At 43.5% G+C, this 20,622-nt stretch overlaps 1 protein-coding gene across 1 annotated transcript in view; it reads left to right on the top strand.

Annotated features, from left to right (window-relative positions):
- LOC109928131 (actin-binding LIM protein 1) overlaps positions 1-20,622 on the top strand; it is a 233,631-nt gene that overhangs the window by 86,376 nt on the left and 126,633 nt on the right. The window contains exon 5 of the mRNA XM_048609205.1: positions 19,388-19,514. Within this exon, the coding sequence (XP_048465162.1) occupies positions 19,388-19,514 (127 nt within the window). The remainder of the gene's footprint in view (positions 1-19,387; positions 19,515-20,622) is intronic.

Below are 20,622 nucleotides of genomic sequence, written 5' to 3'. Positions count from 1 at the left end.
TCCAGAAGAAGCCTCACCAACGTCCTGTACAACCTCAATATGATATCCCAACTCCTATACTCAAAAGGTCTGAGCAATGAAGGCAAGTGTGCTAGTTGCTTCTTAACCACCTTGTCTACCTATGATGAAAATTTCAAAGAATTATGTACCTGAACCCCTAGGTCTTTCTGTTCTACAACACTACTAAGGGCCCTATCATTAGGTGTATAAGTCCTGCCCTTATTTGCTTTACCAATATGCAATGCCTTTCATTTACCAAATTTAACTTCATCTACCACTCCTCAGCCCATTGAATCAGTTGATTAAGACTTCTTTGTAATCTTAGATAATCTTCTTCACTGTCCACTATACAATTAATTTTGGTGCCAACTGCAAACTTACTAACCACGGCTCCTATATTCTCATCCAATTCATTTATATAAATGACGAATGAAAGTGGAGTCAGTACTGATCCTGTGGAACACCACTGGTCACAAGTTTCTAGTACACAAAAAAAAACTCTCCAGCTCCACCCTCTGTCTCCTACCGTCAAGCCAATTTTGTATCCAGTTGACAAGCTCAGCGTGAATCCCATGTGATCTAACTTTACTAATTAGTCTACCATGTGGAACTCTATCAAAGGCTTTACTAAAGTCCATGTAGACACCGTCTACTGGTCTGCTCACCATCCCTAATCAGTCCTTGTCTCTCAATTCATGTAAATCCTATCTTTCAGAATCACCTCCAACCACTTACCCACAATCGATGTCAGACTCACTGGTCTGTAGTTCCCAGGCTTCTCCTTTCAGCCTTTCTCAAATAAAGGCCCAACATTAGCCACCTTTCAGTCCTCCATCACCTCACCTGTGGTTATGGATGATACAAATATTTCTCTAGGGGCCCTGCAATTTCTTCCCTAACTTCCCATGACTTGTGGGAAAAGGTGTTTTTTTTTTTCCAGATTATTCCACGAGGACAGGTGATACAGAATAGTCCAACTCCTTGGAGCATTCCATGGCACTGAGGTCAGGCCCTTCCTTCAAAACACCCCAGTATGTAGTGATACTTGGTGTTTGTGTACTGAGGGTCTACGCATAGTTTGATGCAGCCACACACAAACGTGGCCATCAGGATGAGGTTGGCATTGGGCGCATTTCCCCTCCTTATCCAGAGCTTTGTACGTGGTGTCCCTGCAAACACGGTCCGTCTTAGACCACCAGATGAAGTGGAAGATGGCTCGGGTGACTATAGCGGTGCAGCTTCTGGGAATGGGCCAGACCTGCATCATGTACAACAATACAGAGAGTACCTCACACCTGATGTTCAGGTTTTTATCTGCAGTGGAGATGGAGTGGCGCTGCCCAGGTTCTGCCTGACCCTGGCAATATGCTCCTTCCAAGTTTTTGCACATGCCCTGGCCCCTCTGAACGATATTCCTGGCATCCTCAGGTAATTTGCCCTGACAGTGAAGGGGATAAAAGTTCCTAAAGGGGATAAAAGTTCCCAAAGAATATGGCCTTGCTCTTGCCTCCATTTACCTTGCTCATTTTCCACCTGGCAGCGGGGATTCCCAGTGGAGGGCTGTCTACGTTTGAGTCCTCCCATTTTCCATCGGGGACCTGGGATGGAGGGTGCAGATTGCCGCAGTTGACAGACTTGCAGCACTGTGGAGTCTGTGTATCATGTTTATATTGGTTATAGATGTTTTTCACTCGTGTTTTAGTGATTTGAAAAATCTTTTGTCTTTTTTTTGGTTGCCCTTCAGCCCTATGCTCCCAATCTTTGTCCCGTGCGGAAGGATTGTGAGCAGACTGGAGGACCTCCTTGCGGGCCTGATCTTGGATCTGTTCATGCTGGGTTTAAACAGGTCCAGGCAGCGGGCTGATTGCCCGCCCCCTTCTGTGGTTATGTTCGTGCCCAGGTGTCCTTGGAGAATCAATGCTCTTGATGCTTTTAGAGGTGGGCCTCGTGGGGGATACAGTGCTTTATTACCTCCTCCAACTCCAGTTTGATTTAGTCCCTTCCCACTCTTCCTGCGCCTATGATGGTTTGCATTGCCCACAGTGGGATTTACTTACAAATGCTTAATTAGATGACTACTTTCACTGCTGGTGGTTATTAATTGAATAAAAGCACAATCCTCCTCAGCAACCTCCTCACTTCTGCGCTGTGTTGGACACTCACCCTCCTGCTGTACACCAGGCCCTCTGTAATCTTCGTCACAGCAGTGGTGAGCGAATGAACTTCTCCCAGAATCCTCCTCTGTCTGTTATTGGCACTCTAAGTCGGATGCTGTTCCCCTGCCTCCAGTTGATCACTCGGTCCTGGGACAAGCAAAGCAGAGACAGACACGGGAACTCCTAGAAGCCTGGTACTCCACGAAGAAAGCCATCAATAAACACACAGCACTCGACCCCATACACACTCCACTATGAAGGAAAACCGGAAGTGAGGTAATCCAGCTCAACGGACTCCAGAGTTTAAATACCAGGCAGGAAAATACAACGGCGCTTCATCGGAGGCTGCACTGATGATGTTACCCAGCAGGATAATGAAACGTCTGCGGATAAACAACGAACCAGCTCGGCGAGCCAACCAACCACAACATCCACAACCCGAGCTACAAATCTACTCTAAAACCTTAGAGATCACTCGGTCCTTTGCGATCCTGTTCTCAGCTGTGGTGAGTGAATCAGCTTCTCCCAGGATCCTCCTTAGTCGCTTCTCAATTCTGCCCTCTGTTTATTATAGTTAATGTTACAATGACTTTTTTTTTTAGCAATTGTCATCCCACAGGGAAACATTTCACTCAATCAACTTTCTCACCAAACACTGAAACATTGCTCAAAGCAAAGCACACAAATTCAACCCAAGTTTCTCTTTCTGAGCCTCCCTGGTTGTTCTGATTCTCAGATGTCGATGTCTTTACCCTCCACATGAGTGGCCATCCTGATCCCACAGACCTGTCTCTGTCTCCCTGGAACAGTCATAGGATTCTTAACTAATGATATCTTTTGGGAAACACAGGCCTTGTTATAGTACACATTGTCTGTGTTTGCAATGGAAATCCCAACATGGAATGCTGTTGTTGCTACCTTTTCGTGTTGCAGCCAGTCACCAAAATATTTCTTACTGATCTGCTTGGTCTAACTAACTGAACCAAACAGCTCCACTGACAGAGTTGGGTTTGACCTCTGCACTGGCAGACTTCTGTTTTACAACACTGGGTGACAGAGTTGTTGTACAAAAAAAAAAGGACACACCTTGTTGTTGAAATACCGTTGTGATCTAAAACTGTATGAAAGAGACAGATGTGAAAATCCAAGTGAGTATGAAATGTATTCCTGTAAATGATCACTTTTGGAAAACTCCTGATATGGTATTCCATCTTGAGGCAGACCCTGACCTATCAGGATAGTGACTGAGCTGACTTCTCCCAGAATCCTCCCGAGCCACCTCTCCCTGCTTCCATCTCTTGGGAAAACATTGCTTTGAAAATTGACCTTCAGCCATCACTGACTAGATATATTCTACAACACTGTTTGAGTGAGGATGATGGTGTGGTATAGGTTACTTCCCATTCAGTACACATACCTTGAAATCATTTACCAGCCTACTGTGGTTTGTTATCTGAGTTGCGCTCTGAATAAACTGAAATTAGTGGTCATTGATGGTAATGTTTGTACTCTTGGCTGTTAATTCAAGCAATGGGAAATTTGGAGAAATAATCCATTATAAGAATATTCACTGTTCATTGTGAATATATCTGTTGCAGTTTTTATCCAAAGAATGGATGGAACAGCATGTGAATGTAAGCTACTAGCTCCGCTACTGAGGTGTGTATATTTGGCATGTCTCATACGTTCACAAGTCATTGAACATCCTGATTCGTCCTTGGACAGTACACAGACTCACATTTCAGCTGCCTTGTACATTCAACACCCCATGTGTCCCTGGTGTAAGATGTACATGGAATTTTGGCATAATGCTTTCAGTATTAGTACATATTTCCCTTTGAAAATGACTTGCCATTGATATACCAAGTTAATGTCTTATGACCAAAATGAATGAATGCTCTCAGGCACTTCCTTATACTGTCAGGCCATCATTGGATAATAGTCTTTTCCATTTCTTATGGTTGCTTATCTTTGGCAGTTGACAATTGCGAAAGTGTAATTGATCATTAAAGATGTAACTCAAACAGCTTCAGTTAATCACAAAAGGAGTCAAGTTGACAGATACATGGGGCAATAAAGTAGAGCAGTTTTAAACCAGGACCTTTCATTCCAAGAGCAGGGAAAGTGGAAAGTGTGGTGTTCTGAGAAAACTGAACAATAATTTCAGTTTGTGCATCCAAGAGACAACCAGATCAGATTAAACAGGACTGAATCTTAACTCTTCAGTTGAATTGATCTGAAGGGAAATGGAGCTGAAAAACCTCAAAAACAACAACTAAAAGAGAAACCTAGAGACACCACAGGAAGTTTCAGACCAACAGGGATGATATCACAAGGTTGGAGGGACAGAGGGCAGTTAAATCAAAATACAGTACAGACTGGAAAGATGGTTTGATTTATTTTTAAAGCTGGAGACAATGCTCCCTCGATGTCAACATCATCTCACCCACTGTTGTAGTGAGGAACAGTCTACAGCCCAAGCTTCAAGCCAGAGTTGAGGATCCTTTTTACCTGCAATTGGCTGCCACAATCAAGTCATTGTTGGAGGAGATAGTGTGGTGATCAGAGTGAGCCCTGATTGGCCAACAACCGGCCGTCTCCAGGGTCAGGTCAGCAGCTTTGATCAGATGCTTGATTCCAAGTAAATGGAGCTGGGCCTTTCCTAGTGGGTTTTATCTCCACACTGCACCATCACAGTCTGCACAAGAGATACATTCCTATCCAGACACTCAGAACCATGAACAGGGACTCCTTAAGGCCCAGAGGTGGATTTGACCCAACTCTATGGAAACCTCTGGTCTAGAAACTGTTGCAATGCGTTTGGGCCACAAGCAGTTGCCATTAACACCAGCACCGAGAACAAAGCCCTCACTACAAAAAAAATCACTTCATATGAGAATTGTGAATTCCCAATGGAATACAAAGATTCAGACTGTATGTGGACCCTTGTAATGAAGTCTGGACTCAAAACAGATGGGATATTGCTCAAGGGAAGTTCTATTTCCTGTTCTAAATAAACTCTGCAAATATTTAACTTTTCATGGGATTTCCATTCAAAAACTATGGAAAAAGTCTTAAAGCCTTCCTCATTCCTCCTTTCTGTCACCCATTATCTTTATCCTTTCTGATTTACCTGATTCCCTAGTTGATTGCTAGTTTTGTGAAGGGCCAGTGTGTGTCCGAGTGTCATCAGAATAGAGCTGTGCTTGACTTACTGGAGATCTTCAATTGCCATCATGCATAATTTTGAACATAGATTGCTGGTAGTTTAGATTGCGTTCAATTCAAAATTTCCCTTTGGGAATTTGTTTTTGTCCCTTTCTGCACCCTGGGGCCAAGGTTGTGGAATTAGACAAATAGGGAGCTGGAGGAGATACTTTGGGACTGGACAAATTCAATTTTACTGATTGTTAACTTTCAAGCTTTGTCCAAGTTGTCAAATTGCCCTAAAGCCATTTGAATCCCCATACTTTTGCAAGTGGTCATCAATGTCCAGACTCGTTTTATTGGACTTCTAAAACAATGGTCCCGCACCGATTACTGTCCTTTGTCTTGTCATCTTTGAAGTATTTCACCCTATTTTTGAGTCTTTGTTGCTCTCCACATTTGCAGGGTTCTTCTGTTTTTCTGCCAATTCTCTTGCTGTTCCATGAATGACCCACAATCTGGCTGAATAGGAGAGTATTAGACTGGAATCCTATTGGTCACTGATTCAAGTTTAGGTTTGAACAGCTTTCATGTTGTGTGAATGCACTTACGTTGAAAATGTAGCTTTTGTGTTTTGCAGAAAAATCAATAACTGAACAATCACACTTGTGCTCTAGAACTAGCTGGGCCTCCAGCCAAACTGTTCCCAAACAGCTACACACTGGTTTCTATCTGACAAAGTGGAAAATTGATCTGGTATATTCTATATCCAAAAACAGGACAACTCCAATGCAGCCAATTACTGCCCTGTCAGTCTAACCTCAATCGTCAGCAAAGTTTTGGAAGAGATTTTCAACCGTGCTGTCAAGCAGCAATTACTCAACAGTTTAAAAAAAAACAAAAATTGCTAGAAAAGCTCAGCAGGTTTGGCAGCATCTGTGGAGAGAAGTCAGAGTTAACGTTTCAGAACAGAGGAAGGGTCACTCAACCTGAAACGTTAACTCTGATTTCTTTCTACCAATGCTGCCAGACCTGCTGAGATTTTCCAGCAATTTCTGTTTTTGTTTCTGATTTACAGCATCTGCAGTTGCTTTGGGTTTTTATTTACTCAACAGTAACTGCTTGCTGATACTCAGTTTGGATATTGCCAGGTCCACTCAGCTCCTGACCTCATTACAGCCTTAGTCCTAACATGAACAAAAATGTTGAACTCAAAAGTAAAAATGACATCAAGGCAATAATTGACAGAGTGTGGTATCAAGGAGCCTTAAAGCAAAGCTGGAGTCAGTGGGAACCAAAGCAGAAATTGCTGGAGAAACTCAGCAAGTTGAACAGCATCTGTAGAGAGAAAGCAAAGTTAACGTTTTGAGTCCAGTGACCCTTCTTCAGAACTGCAAGTTCCCCGACAAGCTGCGCACGATCCTGACTTAGTAGTATACTGCCATTCCCTCACTGTCACTGGGTCAAAATCCTGGAATTCTCTCCCTAACAGCATTGTGGGTGTCACTTGTAAGAGACCACATCTTTTTACTTGTGTTTGGAAGTAGACTGAAAATCAGAAAAATAGACACTGCTTTAAAAGTGGGGAATACAAGAAGTTGTTTGCAACCTTGGAAAAAATAACTAAGCTAAGTCGTGCATTGGAAACAATGTTACTTCTGTGGACACTATGTCCAGACAAGTTGGCTGCCAAATGTGTGTGTTTAGGTCAGTTTAACCCAGAGACAATCTTTTGTTTGACTTCTCAGTTGACACCAGTTGTCATGCATTCCAGAGAGCTCAGCATAGTAACAAACCTCAGGTCATATTGCATTTTCACACACACTCTGTGAGGGCACTTGTTGTGATGCTGGAAATTGTGAGGATTGATTTCCAGTGCACTACTCCAGTGGATTGTGACACTGTACACCCTGTGAACTGCAGTGGTTCAGAAGACAGTTAGGGATAGGCAACAAAAACTGGTCTAGCCAGGAACACCCACAATCTCTTTTTAAAAGTCCTGCCTAATGCCCAGTGTGCCCTCTGTTCAAGGGTGCATTCTCAGCTCTACAAAACAATGATTTTAGTGTGACATTAAAAGCTTTAAAATCAGCCTACACTTTACCATTGCTTACCTCTAGCAATGGTTCACATTGGAGGATGTGTTAATCTCCTGGACACATCTGCTAATGTAGCAGCTGTGATTTAGATCATTTCACTTCGGTAGCTCGTTACAGCAGAAACTAAATTAGCACATCAGATACAGAAGTCATTCAGTGGTATTTTTGGAATTATTTCTTGTAAATGTGGTTTATGTTTGTGATCTTTTTGAATTTTTATTCACAATACTGCATTAACAGTCGAACCAGGCCTGATTCCTGAGGCACAACATTCCGTGAACAGAGTCATGTGGAACTTAAGAAAGGTTATGCAGCACTTTGCTCTGATTTATTTCTTTCTCTGCTCTTTACTTTTCCAAGGATAAACTTTGTAAATTCTCTTGCTGTGCAGGTTTGCATACTACCTGTAAAATTACACCTCCCTGATCGTTCCACCACAGCTTGCTCTGAGCCCAATCTGCCCACAACTCTATGGGGGAGTGGATGCAGCTCGAGAGAGGGGCATGATTGGGGTGGACAGGCAAGACCTGTGATGGCTTACACATTCTAACCTCAGTTGAGGCCCTTAAAGGGCTGCTTTCCATTTTGAGGCTGGTGTGAGGAGTGGGAGAGAAGCCCAGCAGAGACCACCCTGCTCGAATTTGAGGTGGGAAGGTGAGTGCTGACAGGGTCTATTTTCTAATTGGGGCACCTTGAGGTCTGCCACCTCCAGGAGCTCCCTTCTCATTAACTCCCTGTCTGCATGCTTGTTCCTCAAACCCCATCCTTTGCTCCAAGGACCTCTCTGTCACTGAAAGACCAGCCCCTCCAATATCTACCTTCCATGTGGAACTTGGCTGTTCTTCACGAGGTTAGATGTAGTCCCAGCATTGACCACTGTTACTGATGGAATGCTGGTATATAAAGTGCTGGACTGACAAAGTATTGACCGAATTGAATCCACAGCTGATATATATTCTTGTGTTGCATTTCATTGAATCATTTGAAGCCAGTCATGCCTGTGAGGACATGCCTGGAGAATAAAAACAAACTTTCCAATTAATGTATTATCATTATCATAATTATTGATTCATAGGCTATGCAGGGATTATCTTGGAGCTGAATGTTTTGGGGAACGAACAATGTGGGCTATGGTGCAAAAATGTAACAGAATCAAGTGAGATGTCTCGTGAGGCCTGTCTCAGTGTTGCGAATAACTTGTTGTATCTTTTAACTAAGTTCTGTGCACTAAGGCACAATTCTAACGAGGCAGAGGAAGATTAACTAGTAATTTGTTGGTTTGTTGGTTATTAATGACCTTATTAACTGCATATCTCGCGTCACTAATATGGAGTTTCCTATCATACTCCTGGTGCAAGCAAACTTATTGCTGAGATTTCTCAACATGGAAGTCAGACTGGGTACAGCTGACTTTGGTTTAGTACTTACTCCAAAGGACCTCCATGTTGGAGAGTGAGCTCCTTGGATACCAGCCACATGCACCCACATCCCACATTACAGGACACTTCTGCACTTCAATTCTACAGCTCAGGGTGCAACATTGTAATGCTATAGCATGGATACTGCAATCAGAGACAAACACCCAATTCTAAAGAAGGTTCGCTAGATTAAGAATGTTAACTCTGCTTTCTCTCCACAGATGCTGCCAGACCTGCTGAGTTTCTCCCAGCAATTTATTTTCATACCCAGCTCATGGACAGGATGAGGCTGTATCTCACATCTGTTCGCTTGGTGTCAAATGTGCTCACTCACTATGAGCCTACCTGGTGCATGCAGCACCCCTGCCTTTTGTTGGCTTCCATTACCTTTTTATGTCTTGTCTGTCAGTCAGAGATATGAGGCTCGTATTATTGCTGTCCTGATGTGCTATTCCACACAGGCACAAAGACAGGGAATTGGTCAGCAGTCCTCAGTCAAGTCGAGGGGGAAGGCCTTTGGTCAGTGTGCTCCCTGCACAGTCAGTTCAGGCAGCCTGTGACACCAGTTCAGGCCTTGAAAATGGTCAGTCAGACACTGGGACAGTCAGAATCAGGATGCTCTCCTTGTAAAGGGTGAGGAGCTGAGTGTTGGGCAGCCCACCACTCATCACTTGACATTTTCTGTTCTGTTGGGGCCTGTTTTCTTTTGGAGTGAGACAGAGGTAGATGTTAAGGGAGATGTAAGTGGGTGGCACAGCTGTTACTGCTGGAGCATCTGGGGAGGTGGGCCAAGTAAGTGTGTGGGTAGCGTAGAGGGCATGCAGGGTTAGTGGTTTTGGGTGTTGGTAATAAGTGAGAGTGAGTGAGGGAAGATGTTGCATGCAATAGCAAGAGCGGTGGAGCATGACCCTTGATGGGAGGTTGGTGCAGTAACAAAGTGAATGTAAGGGGTCAGAGATGATGGCATTTACACTGGTAGAATGGAGAACATTACTGACCTTCTTCCTACAGTGCAGGGCGTTCCTCCAACAACTGAAACTGCATTCACCTTGATGGCAACCTCAAACAGGTTGGCATGTTCTGGTGTCATGACCTCCACTGCTGGACCTGGTGGAAGAGGATGCGCTTTCTGTACACCATCCCATCCAGCAGAAGCTCCAGGCCCTTGATCAGAAAGCAGGGTGCCAATTTTCCCTTGTCTACCATGTCGAGGTCAGGTGCCAAGAATAATGCAGGGCAGCTCCAGTCTGACATTGCTTGTCCAGGTGCACAACAGGCTTTTAAATTTGGTATTGTGATGATACCAAGGATTTAAGAGAGATATGTTGACCTTTTTTTAAGAAGCAAGGTTGAAGCAAAGCCAATAAACAGCTTGTGAAGCCTCAGTTTTTTCTTAAAAGTTGGAACAATAGAAGCAGCCTAAATGGTTGGGGTCAAGCTCCCATAGAACCAGGATTTTAGTTTTTGCTTTCTGCAGTTGCTGGGATCTTGAAGCTGGATGTGAAAACTCTTATTGCTCTCTCTCTGTTACAGCTAAAAGCAGGGGTTTGCTTCCTGCTGCTAGAATTGCATGTGTGATAATCTATTTTACTGAATTTGTCTTTGCCAAGGGTGTGTTTGTGGTGTGTTACTATATTGAAACAGTTAGTTAGTGGTAATTCATTTATATTATTTTAAGTATTTTGATAGGCTTACAGTTAGGCCAATTCTTTTGTTTTTATTTTGTCTCTATTTAACTGTAATATAAAAATAAAGTGTATTCTGCTCAAAGTCAAATAGTTTGACCAATCAAATTGCATTTGGAACACAACACCTTACAATTACCTTTAAAATAAGAAAAAGTTAGGGTCTAGACTATCTTCTTAATATTTTTTGAGGGCATTTATCTGGTCCATAACAGGCACCAATGCCAGAGATGGCAGTCAATCCAGGATATTCCAGAAGTGATGAGATCCAACAGTGGAAAATCGTTCCGAGTGCAGCATGTGGTAGAATGGGGCTAGAATTGGACAAGAGGGGCAGTTAATGAGCTGGTGGTAAGATGTGGTAAAAAGACTTGCCTTGTGGAAAAAAGCTCTCCGTGAAACTTGACAAAACTTAAAGGTTTTTGCAAAGATTTGTAGCACTGGTTAGGGGTGAGGTTGTTGACTTGCTCACTGAGCTGGCTTGTTTTCATTCAAGACGTTTCATCACCATGCTAGGTAACATCATCAGTGGGGCTTCCAATGAAGCGATGTTGTTCTACTCCGCTTGGAATATATACTGTCTGGTCCGTTATGGTGAGTTGTGTCATTTCCAGTTCTGTTCTGTATGGGTTTGTATTTGAGGTCCAATTCTATGTTTGTTGATTGCATTACGGGTTAAGAACCATGCCTGTAGGAATTCCCGTGCATATCTGTGTTTGGCTTGGGCTGCTACAGTTATGTTGTCCCAGTCACCACAACAGACCAGACAGTATAAATTCCGAGCGGACTAGAACAATGTTGCTTCATTGGAGGCCTCACTGATGATGTTACCGAGCATGGTGATGAAATGTCTGAACAAAAACAAGCCAGCTCGGTGAGCAAGTCAACAGCTTCACTTGAGAAAACTGACGCAGAGCCAAGAAAATGCAAAATTCAGCCCTTGGAATTGGATTTCTGATATCTGAAACTTGAAATACAATAATAGTTTATTCCATCAAATATCAGTTAAAGACCAATAACACCTTGAAATGATTTGAGGTTCTGAAATAATTTGTTCGATTACCAGAGCTAGCAGTTTGTTGAATTAAAGTCAACAGCTTTTTAAATTGGAGATAGTAGGAACTGCAGATGCTGGAGAATCTGAGATAACAAGATGTACAGCTGGATGAACACAGCAGGCCAAGCAGCATGTAGGCATCCTTAGAAGAGGCTTCGCAGTGGGGTTAAAATTGTATCAGAGATAGTAGGAATTAATTCATTTCTGAAGAAGGGTCTAGGCCCGAAATGTCAGCCTTCCTGCTCCACTGATGCTGCTTGGCCTGCTGTGTTCATCCAGCTCTACGCCTTGTTATCGCAGCTTTTTAAATTGTTATGATTTGATCAAGATTTCAACAACGCATTTTTGACACAAAATGTCTGTTTTCAAATTGTTGATATGTGCATGCCTTCAGCAGGACTCATTTATTTCTTAGCCTTTCAAAATTAGTTGAAAAATAAAAATGGTTTTAGCTGACTGCTTCTCAAACATTTTCCCACTGTAACCCCATCTTGAAGGTTGAAATTTGTTATGACCTCTCTGTGAACAGTATGAGGAATGAGTGGAAGGGGAAGAGAGATCCAAGAGAGCAAAGAAAGGGGGTTGGCTGTTGTTGCCCAGAGCTTGCGACCCCAAAATCTGATCTGTAACTCAACTTGGAGTCCTGACGACGCCCCACCCACTTTGGGGAGCCCTGATTTGTTCAATCAGGATCTGTGCATTCCTTTTTTGTGCTTCATTCATAGATGCTAGGATGCTGATTGTGTTAAAGGATCTCACAAGATGCATTTGGGTCCAGATATTTGCTAACGTATAATATTTGACTGATACCATTAAAATTCCATATTACGAATTCAGAAAACTACTTCCTAAATTACCCTGCACCTTCAATGTAGATTTATCTTTAATATTGCATCTCTTTCAGAACCCAGAATGATTTAGGGAGTCTCTTGGTAATAAAGTCAACTCACAAATCCACTCCCTGGCATTACATGTTGATAAACTATAGCACAGCTCAGAGATTAGGTTACAAAATCTTTACAGTTTTTTGTCCAATTTTCTGCTTGAGTCTTTCTCCCACAGTCATTCAGAGATAATTATCCATGGGTTCCTGACTGAACAGTATGGTGGGAAGTGAAGCTGCTTAATTAGCAGAGTAATGAATGGAAAATGTTTATAATAGAAGAAGAAAGGAACAAATTGTAAAAGTGCCATTTTGTGGATTCTAATGAATGAGATTAATGCTTTTTGTTTTACCAGAGCTAAAATGGACTCCAACATTTGCTGAATTCAGCTTCCATGCTCATTCTTTAATTATCTAGCTTTTCATCGGTTTGGCAAGACAATGCATAAGTGAATCTATTTCTGCTCAAAATAAACACAAACCCAATCCAATCTAAACATGACTTTTAATTTGTAATTATTTTGCACTGCTCACTTGAGATGAGTAATAATCTTGAAGCTGTGTCTGTTGGCTTGTACATTTTTTTTAAAAAGCTGTATTTTTATAAAGACATTTGTGTAGCAATGCCAGGGATAAAGTCTTTAATCTCCAAAGGAAGTTAATTCTTTCAGTCTTCAGAGGTTTGAAACTGATGCCTCTGATATCTGCTATTTGGCTTTGCTGCTTACTCCAAAAATCCACACTGCTGACAGTTGAGTGCATTTCCAACAATGAAGGCAAACTCACATACACAGATCCCTCCATACATGTTCATACATACAGTTACTAATACAACAAGTGGGGTAGAAACAATTTTAATATAAATATATATATATATATATGTATAGTGATTACTTTAAAAACACATTAAACAGCTCAACTAAGATGGCTGCTATAAACATGTGTCCTGACTCAGCAATGACCTGCCAGAAACTCCTTGGAATTTTTGCTAACTCCAGCTTTGGAGATTTGTAAAAGCAAGGACATTGTAAAAGCAAGAAAACTGGTATCTGTCTTATGTTTTTGTACTTGTTACTAACAAAATGATCACTTTATCTTTTCCAATTCAATCTCTCCTATGTTTGTAGGTATTCCTGTATTGCAAAGTATTTCCTCCACATCTAAGAGTGTGAGAAATAAATCTTACCTCTGGTTTAACTTTACTAGTGTTGCTGTAGACCTTACAATGCCAGAGTCCAGAAGCAGTGGAAGTTGGGGAAATATGCCCCCTGCTATTTTTAAAAAAAGGAAAAAAAAATCACCATCTCCTTGAGTAAAAATACAGAGAGATATTTGTTTTAATACTCAAAATCTATCAGTAACACTAATATTGACGCTTATAGAATGGCCCTTGCATTCAATTCACGGCTCAAGTATACTCAACTACACATTCTTTCATTCTATGTTGGTTTGTCAGTTTCTCTCTTTGTCTCTTATACCACCACATACATTTCCCACATCTACAGCATGTGGGTTAATATGGGATAACCAATATCCCTGCAGCATTTGCATTGTTCATCCCTGCCAAGGTTTAAGTGACAATATAAAGACTTTGTGAACAAATGCATCATTATTTATGAGTAAGCCTCGATTGTTTTTCTTAGATGGCATCAGTCAACCTTCATCCTGTTGAAAAAAAAATGTTGAAAAAAGACAGAGATTGGCAATGTGGGTCATTCACACTGTTGATGACACCTTCCATCATTTTACTGATGATCAAAAGTAGACTGATGGAGTGGTAATTGGCCGGGTTGGATTTGTCCTGCTTTTTATGTTCAGGACATACTCGGGCAATTTTCCACATTGACGGGTAGATACCAGTGTCGTAACTGTACTGGAACAGCTTGACTAGGGGACCGGTAAGTTCTGGAGCACAAGTCTTTAGTGCTATTGCCAGAATGTTAATTGGGCCTGTAGCCTTTGCATTATCTCATGTCTCCAACCATTTCTTGATATCACATGGAGTGAATTGAATTGACTGAGGACTGGTATCAATAATGCTGAGGTCTACTGAAGGAGGCCAAGATGGATCATCCTCTCGACACTTGTGGCTGAAGATTGCTGTGAATGCTTCAGCCTTATCTTTTGCACTGATGTGCTGGGCTCTTCCATCATTGAGGATGGGAATAATTGTGGAGCCTTGTCCTCCGTTGAATTGTTTAATTGTTCACCAGCATTTATGACTGGATGTGAGAGATAGTAGGAACTGCAGATGCTGCAGAATCTGAGATAACAAGGTGTAGAGCTGGATGAACACAGCAGGCCAAGCAGCATCATAGGAGCAGGAAAGCTGACGTTTCGGGCCTCGACCCTTCTTCAGAAAAGGGGGAGGGGAAGGGGGTTCTGAAATAAATAGGGAGAGAGGGGGAGGCGGATAGAAGATGGATAGAGGAGAAGATAGGTGGAGAGGAAACAAACAGGCCAAAGAGGCGGGGATGGAGCCAGTAAAGGTGAGTGTAGGTGGGGAGTTAGGGAGGAGATAGGTCAGTCCAGGGAGGACAGACAGGTCAAGGGGATGGGATGAGGTTAGTAGGTAGGAGATGGGGGTGCGGCTTGAGGTGGGAGGAGGGGATAGGTGGGAGGAAGGACAGGTTAGGGAGGCGGGGACGAGCTGGGCTGGTTTTGGGATGCGGTAGGGGGAGGGGAGATGTTGAAGCTTGTGAAATCCACATTGATACCATTGAGCTGCAGGGTTCCCAAGTGGAATATGAGTTGCACTTCCTGCAACCTTCGGGTGGCATCGTTGTGGCACTGCAGGAGGCCCAGGATGGACATGTTGTCTGAGGAATGGGAGGGGGAGTTGAAATGGTTCGCGACTGGGAGGTGCAGTTGTTTATTACGAACGTGGTGTAGGTGTTCTACAAAGCGGTCCCCGAGCCTCCGCTTGGTTTCCCCGATGTAGAGGAGGCCACAACGGGAACAGCAGATGCAGTATACCACATTAGCAGATGTGCAGGAGAACATCTGCTTGATGTGGAAAGTCTTCTTGGGGCCTGGGATGGGGGTGAGGGAGGAGGTATGGGGGCAGGTGTAGCACTTCCTGCGGTTGCAGGGAAAAGTGCCGGGTGTGGTGGGGCTGGAGGGGAGTGTGGAGCGGACAAGGGAGTCACGGAGAGAGTGGTCCCTCCGGAAAGCAGATAAAGGTGGGGAGGGAAAAATGTCTTTGGTGGTGGGGTCGGATTGCAGACGGCGGAAGTGTCGGAGGATGATGCGTTGGATCCAGAGGTTGGTGGGGTGGTACGTGAGGACGAGGGGGATTCTTTTTTGGTTGTTATTGCGGGGACGGGGTGTGAGGGATGAGTTGCGGGAAATGTGGGAGACACGGTGGAGGGTGTTCTCGACCACTGAGGGGGGGACGTTGCGGTCCTTGAAAAACAAGGACATCTGAGATGTTTGGGAGTGGGATGCCTCATCCTGGGAGCAGATGCGGCGGAAGCGAAGGAATTGGGAATAGGGGATGGCATTTTTGCAGGAAGGTGGGTGGGAGGAGGTGTATTCTAGGTAGCTGTGGGAGTCGGTGGACTTGAAATGGATATCGGTTTCTAGGTGGTTGCCCGAGATGGAGACAGAGAGGTCCAGGAAGGGGAGAGAGGTGTTAGAGATGGTCCAGGTGAACTTAAGGTTGGGGTGGAAGGTGTTGGTGAAGTGGATGAACTGTTCAAGCTCCTCGTGGGAGCACGCGGCGCCGCCAATACAGTCATCAATGTAACGGAGGAAGAGGTGGGGTTTAGGGCCGGTGTAGCTACGGAAGAGGGATTGTTCCATGTAACCTACAAAGAGGCAGGCATAGCCATGGCCACCCCCTTTGTCTGTAGGAAGTGGGAGGAATTGAAAGAGAAGAAGTTGTTGAGGGTGAGGACGAGTTCGGCTAAGTGGATGAGGGTGTCAGTGGAGGGGGACTGGTCGGGCCTGCGGGACAGGAAGAAGCGGAGGGCCTTTAGGCCATCTGCATGGGGAATGCAGGTGTATAGGGTCTGGACGTCCATGGTAAAGATGAGGTGTTGGGGACCGGGGAATTGGAAGTTCTGGAGGAGGTGGAGGGTGTGGGTGGTGTCACGGACATAGGTAGGGAGTTCCTGGACCAAGGGGGAGAAAATGGAGTCCAGATAGTTGGAGATAAGTTCGGTGGGGCTGGATGTGACAGGACTGCAGAGCTTAGATCTGATCTGTTGGTTTTGGGAATGCTTAGTTCTGTCTGTCACTTGCTGCTTACGCTCTTTGGCATAAATTGTTCTGTTTGATAGCTTCACCAGGTTGACACCACCATTTTTAAGTATGCCTGGCGCTGTCCCTGGCATTCCCTCCTGCACTCTCCATTGAACCAAAGTTGATCCCCTGGCTTGATGGTAATGGTTGAGTGGGGGATACGCGAGGCCATGAGGTTATTGTGCTGGAATACAATTCTGCTGCTGATGGCCCACAGTGCCTCATGGATACCCAGTCTTCAGTTGCTAGATCTGTTTGAAGTTTATCCCATTTACCACAGTGATAGTTTCACACAACACAATGGAGATTATTCTCAATGTGAAGTTAGGACTTCATCTCCATAAGGACTGTGTCATGGTCACTCCTACTGATACTGTTATCAACAGTTGCATCTGTAGCCAGCAGATTGGTTCCCTCACTATCTGCTGCAGATCTAGTCTAGCAGCTAAATCGTTTAGTATCTGACCAGCTCGATCAGTAGTACTGCTGCTGAGCCACTCTTGGTGGTGGACATTGAAATCCCACACCTAGTGTAGGTTTTGTGCCCTTGCCATCCTCAGTGCTTCCTCCAAGTGTTGTTCAACATGGAGGAGGACTGATTCATAGCTGAGGGAGTACAGTATGTGGTAATCAGCAGGTTTCCTTTCCCATGTTTAACCCAAAGCCATGAGACTTCATGGGGTCTGGAGTCAACAGTGAGACCTCCCAGGGTAATCCCTGGCTTCCCGCTACCCCCCCCCCCCCACCCCCAATCTATATAGCATTGTGCTGCCAGCTCTGCTGAGTCTGTCTTGGTGTTAGGCCTGGCCATATCCAGAGCTGGTGATGGTGATGTCTGGGGCATTGTTTGTAAGGTATGAGTCTGTGAGTATGACTATGTCAGGCTGTTGCTTGACTAGTCTGTGACACAGTTCTCCCAATTTTGGCACTGAGCCCCAGAAATTAGCGAGGAGTACTTTGCAGGGTCAATAGGGCTGTTCTGCCGTTGTCTTTTCCGGTGCTTAGGTCAATGCCAGGAGATCCATCCAGTTTAATCTCTTTAAGCCTTTGTAGTGATTGGTACACTGAATGACTTGCTAGGCCATTTCAGAGGGCAGTTGAGAGTCAACCACATTGCTGTGAGTCTGGAGTCACATGTGGGCCAGACCAGGCGAGGATGGCAGATTTCCTGCCCTGAAGGACGTTAGTGAGCCAGATGAGTTTTTCTGATAATCGACAATGGTTTCAAAGTCATCAGTAGATTCTTAATTACATATATTTTTATTGAATTCAAATTTTATTGAATACTTTTCGTTGAATTCTGCCATGGTGGGATTCAAACTGGGGTCCCCAGAACATTGTCAGAGTTTCTGGATTAATAGTTTGGCAATAATATCACTGGCCATCTCCTCTCCCCTGTTATACGGGTGAAAAAAGGCAGGCATAGGAATGCCGTGTTTATGAGGTCAGAATCTGATCACAGAATTAAATGTGATGCAGAATAGCTGATTTCAGATTCTTGCCAGGAAAAGATGGAGTCTGTAGCTCAGGAATGGAACTTGGAACGGGGACCAAAATCAGTGGCTGCAGTCTTTCAAATATTTAATTGAGAGTAAATTACAATTTATTCCGTATTGGATGTCAGGAAAGCAGTCTCAAAATTGACAAATAGTTGAGAAGTTTAGAGAAGTAACAGTAGGATAGTACTGGGTGTCATGTATGGCCATGTGAACACTAATGCTGTACTTTTGCGTGATGTCACTGGAGAGTAGCACAAAGATGAGAAATGCTGGGGGACAAGGATCAATCCTTGGGGGGAAAACAGGGTTACTGGTGTGGGAACAGGCAGGGAAACCATTGCAAGTGGCTCTGGCTACCATTAGATTGATAAAAATGGAAGCAGAAGAGCAGCTGGACAACAGTGGAAATACATTGTTGGGGGATGGTGCGATCACCCATTGCAGACAGATCAAGAGAGATATGGAGGGAAAGTTGACCTTAGCCACAGTCGCATAGGAAATCATTTGGGACTTTGATAAGAGTTGTTTTGGACTTGGGGCAGGAAAAGCTACAAAAGTTTGTTTTCCAAAATCACTGGTGTACACCTCTACATGGAAAAAAACGACATTCACCTAACTACATCTTCCACAGAGTGGTGAGGTCACGGCTAGTGTGTTCCTATCACAAGTGTGCAAATCTGGAACATTTTAGCTAGGCAGTTATTACATCTTTTGTTGTGGCAGGGAGAGAAACATGTTGGAGAGAGCAGGGAGATTGGAGATAGGATGTGGGTAACTCAGTCGTTGTTTGTAGGTTTCAAGCAGTTCATACTGTTGAAACACTTTTGAGATTCTCAGTCCATGTAACCACTATTTAATCGGTTACTGTGGCCTGAAATGTACAGGCAATTGTGCAGTTAGGTGCTGTGAATGGTGTACTTCAGGCTTGTACCTCATTCCTGTATGTGTTATGATTATATATTAAAATAAACAGGTTAACCCTGTGTAAAAGAAATGCCCATAAATTAGGAACTGCTGTGTTAAACATTGTTGTAGGAACTGTTCCCATTCTTCCACATTCTGAAACTTAGATCATTTATACAGGAAGTTTGGTGCTTAAGTAAGGTGATTTAATATGCGGTCTAGACATCTGCATAAAAATCGTATCATATTTGAAACATTTAAATTTACTTCTCACAAAAGCCCTTTTTTATTCCAGATTGTGCAGGCTGTGGCAGAGACATTAAAAATGGACAAGCTTTACTGGCTCTTGAGAGACAGTGGCACCTGGGGTGTTTCAAGTGTAAAGCCTGTGGGAATGTTCTTACTGGGGAGTACATCAGCAAGTAAGTCATAATTCTACTGCGACGAGATGCTATTTCCTTTGTTGTCCTCTAACTTGAGCACTTTGATTAGTACAATTATCTGGATGTCAAAGGGGAACTACTGTTGGGGATGTTGTTGATATGTTTGAAATAAAAATGAATAACGCAATATTACAAATAATCTTATCAAATCACTTGGCACAACGAAAGCCTTCATTTCCTAGAAACCATTGTATTAAAATTGATGCAAGATAATAGGCATAATTTAGCAACACAAGTTGATTATTCAAAATAACTGACACACTGTTACACAAAAAAAATTCACCCTGAATATATCTTCCACAGATTGGTGAGGTCACAGCTAGTGTGTTTTTTTAATCACAAAGGTATAAAGCTGGAACATTTAACCAGTCAATTATTGCACTTTTTGTTGTATCTCTGATCATGATGCCAGATTTAAATTTAACAATTAATTCTGTATTAACTGCAAAAACATCCACAACATTGTCCCCCAAAGCAGCTCTTGAAGTTATTTAACTTTAAATTAGGGATTGCACATTTGTTTACAAAGAGTTCATTACTTCAGTGATTTCAGTTTTCCTGGCTCTGCACTAGCTCAATATTCTTTTGTTGACAGGTTAAAAACAGTTCTGACTCCTTTGGAGTGTTATTCCCTCTCCACTGCACCATCTTGCATCCCTTTTCTCCCATTCTTTTTCACTTGCAGCCTTCTTTCTGCACCCCTGTAGCCTTTTTCTCATTCAGTTCAGCCATCTTCTTCTCCATCCCCTTTGGAGCACCTTTATTTTCCCCTTCTGCATTCCCCCCCTGCTCCGTCTGCACAGCTCCCTTCTTCTCAACGCCATTCCTTCCTTTCCCTGTCGAATCATCAAGGTCCAGACTCAACGAATGGCAACTGGCCAAGGCTGGAGCTGGCTGACAGCAATCCCAATGACACACTCATGCAGCCTCTTATCTTCTCCTATCATAGGCTGTTTCTTTTTGCATTTGCAGCTGATTGGCTTCCCAACAGCAGCAAATTTGGGAGACACAGCAGGCCAAGCAGCATCACAGGAGCAGAAAGGCTGACGTCTTGGGCCTAGACCCTTCATCACGATCTAGGCCCGAG

This window comes from Rhincodon typus, chromosome 20 (assembly GCF_021869965.1).
Source record: "Rhincodon typus isolate 14 chromosome 20, sRhiTyp1.1, whole genome shotgun sequence".
Classification (NCBI taxonomy): Eukaryota; Metazoa; Chordata; class Chondrichthyes; order Orectolobiformes; family Rhincodontidae; genus Rhincodon; species Rhincodon typus.
Note: the sequence above shows the minus strand (reverse complement) of the source record. Positions and strands in the feature narration are given on the sequence as shown.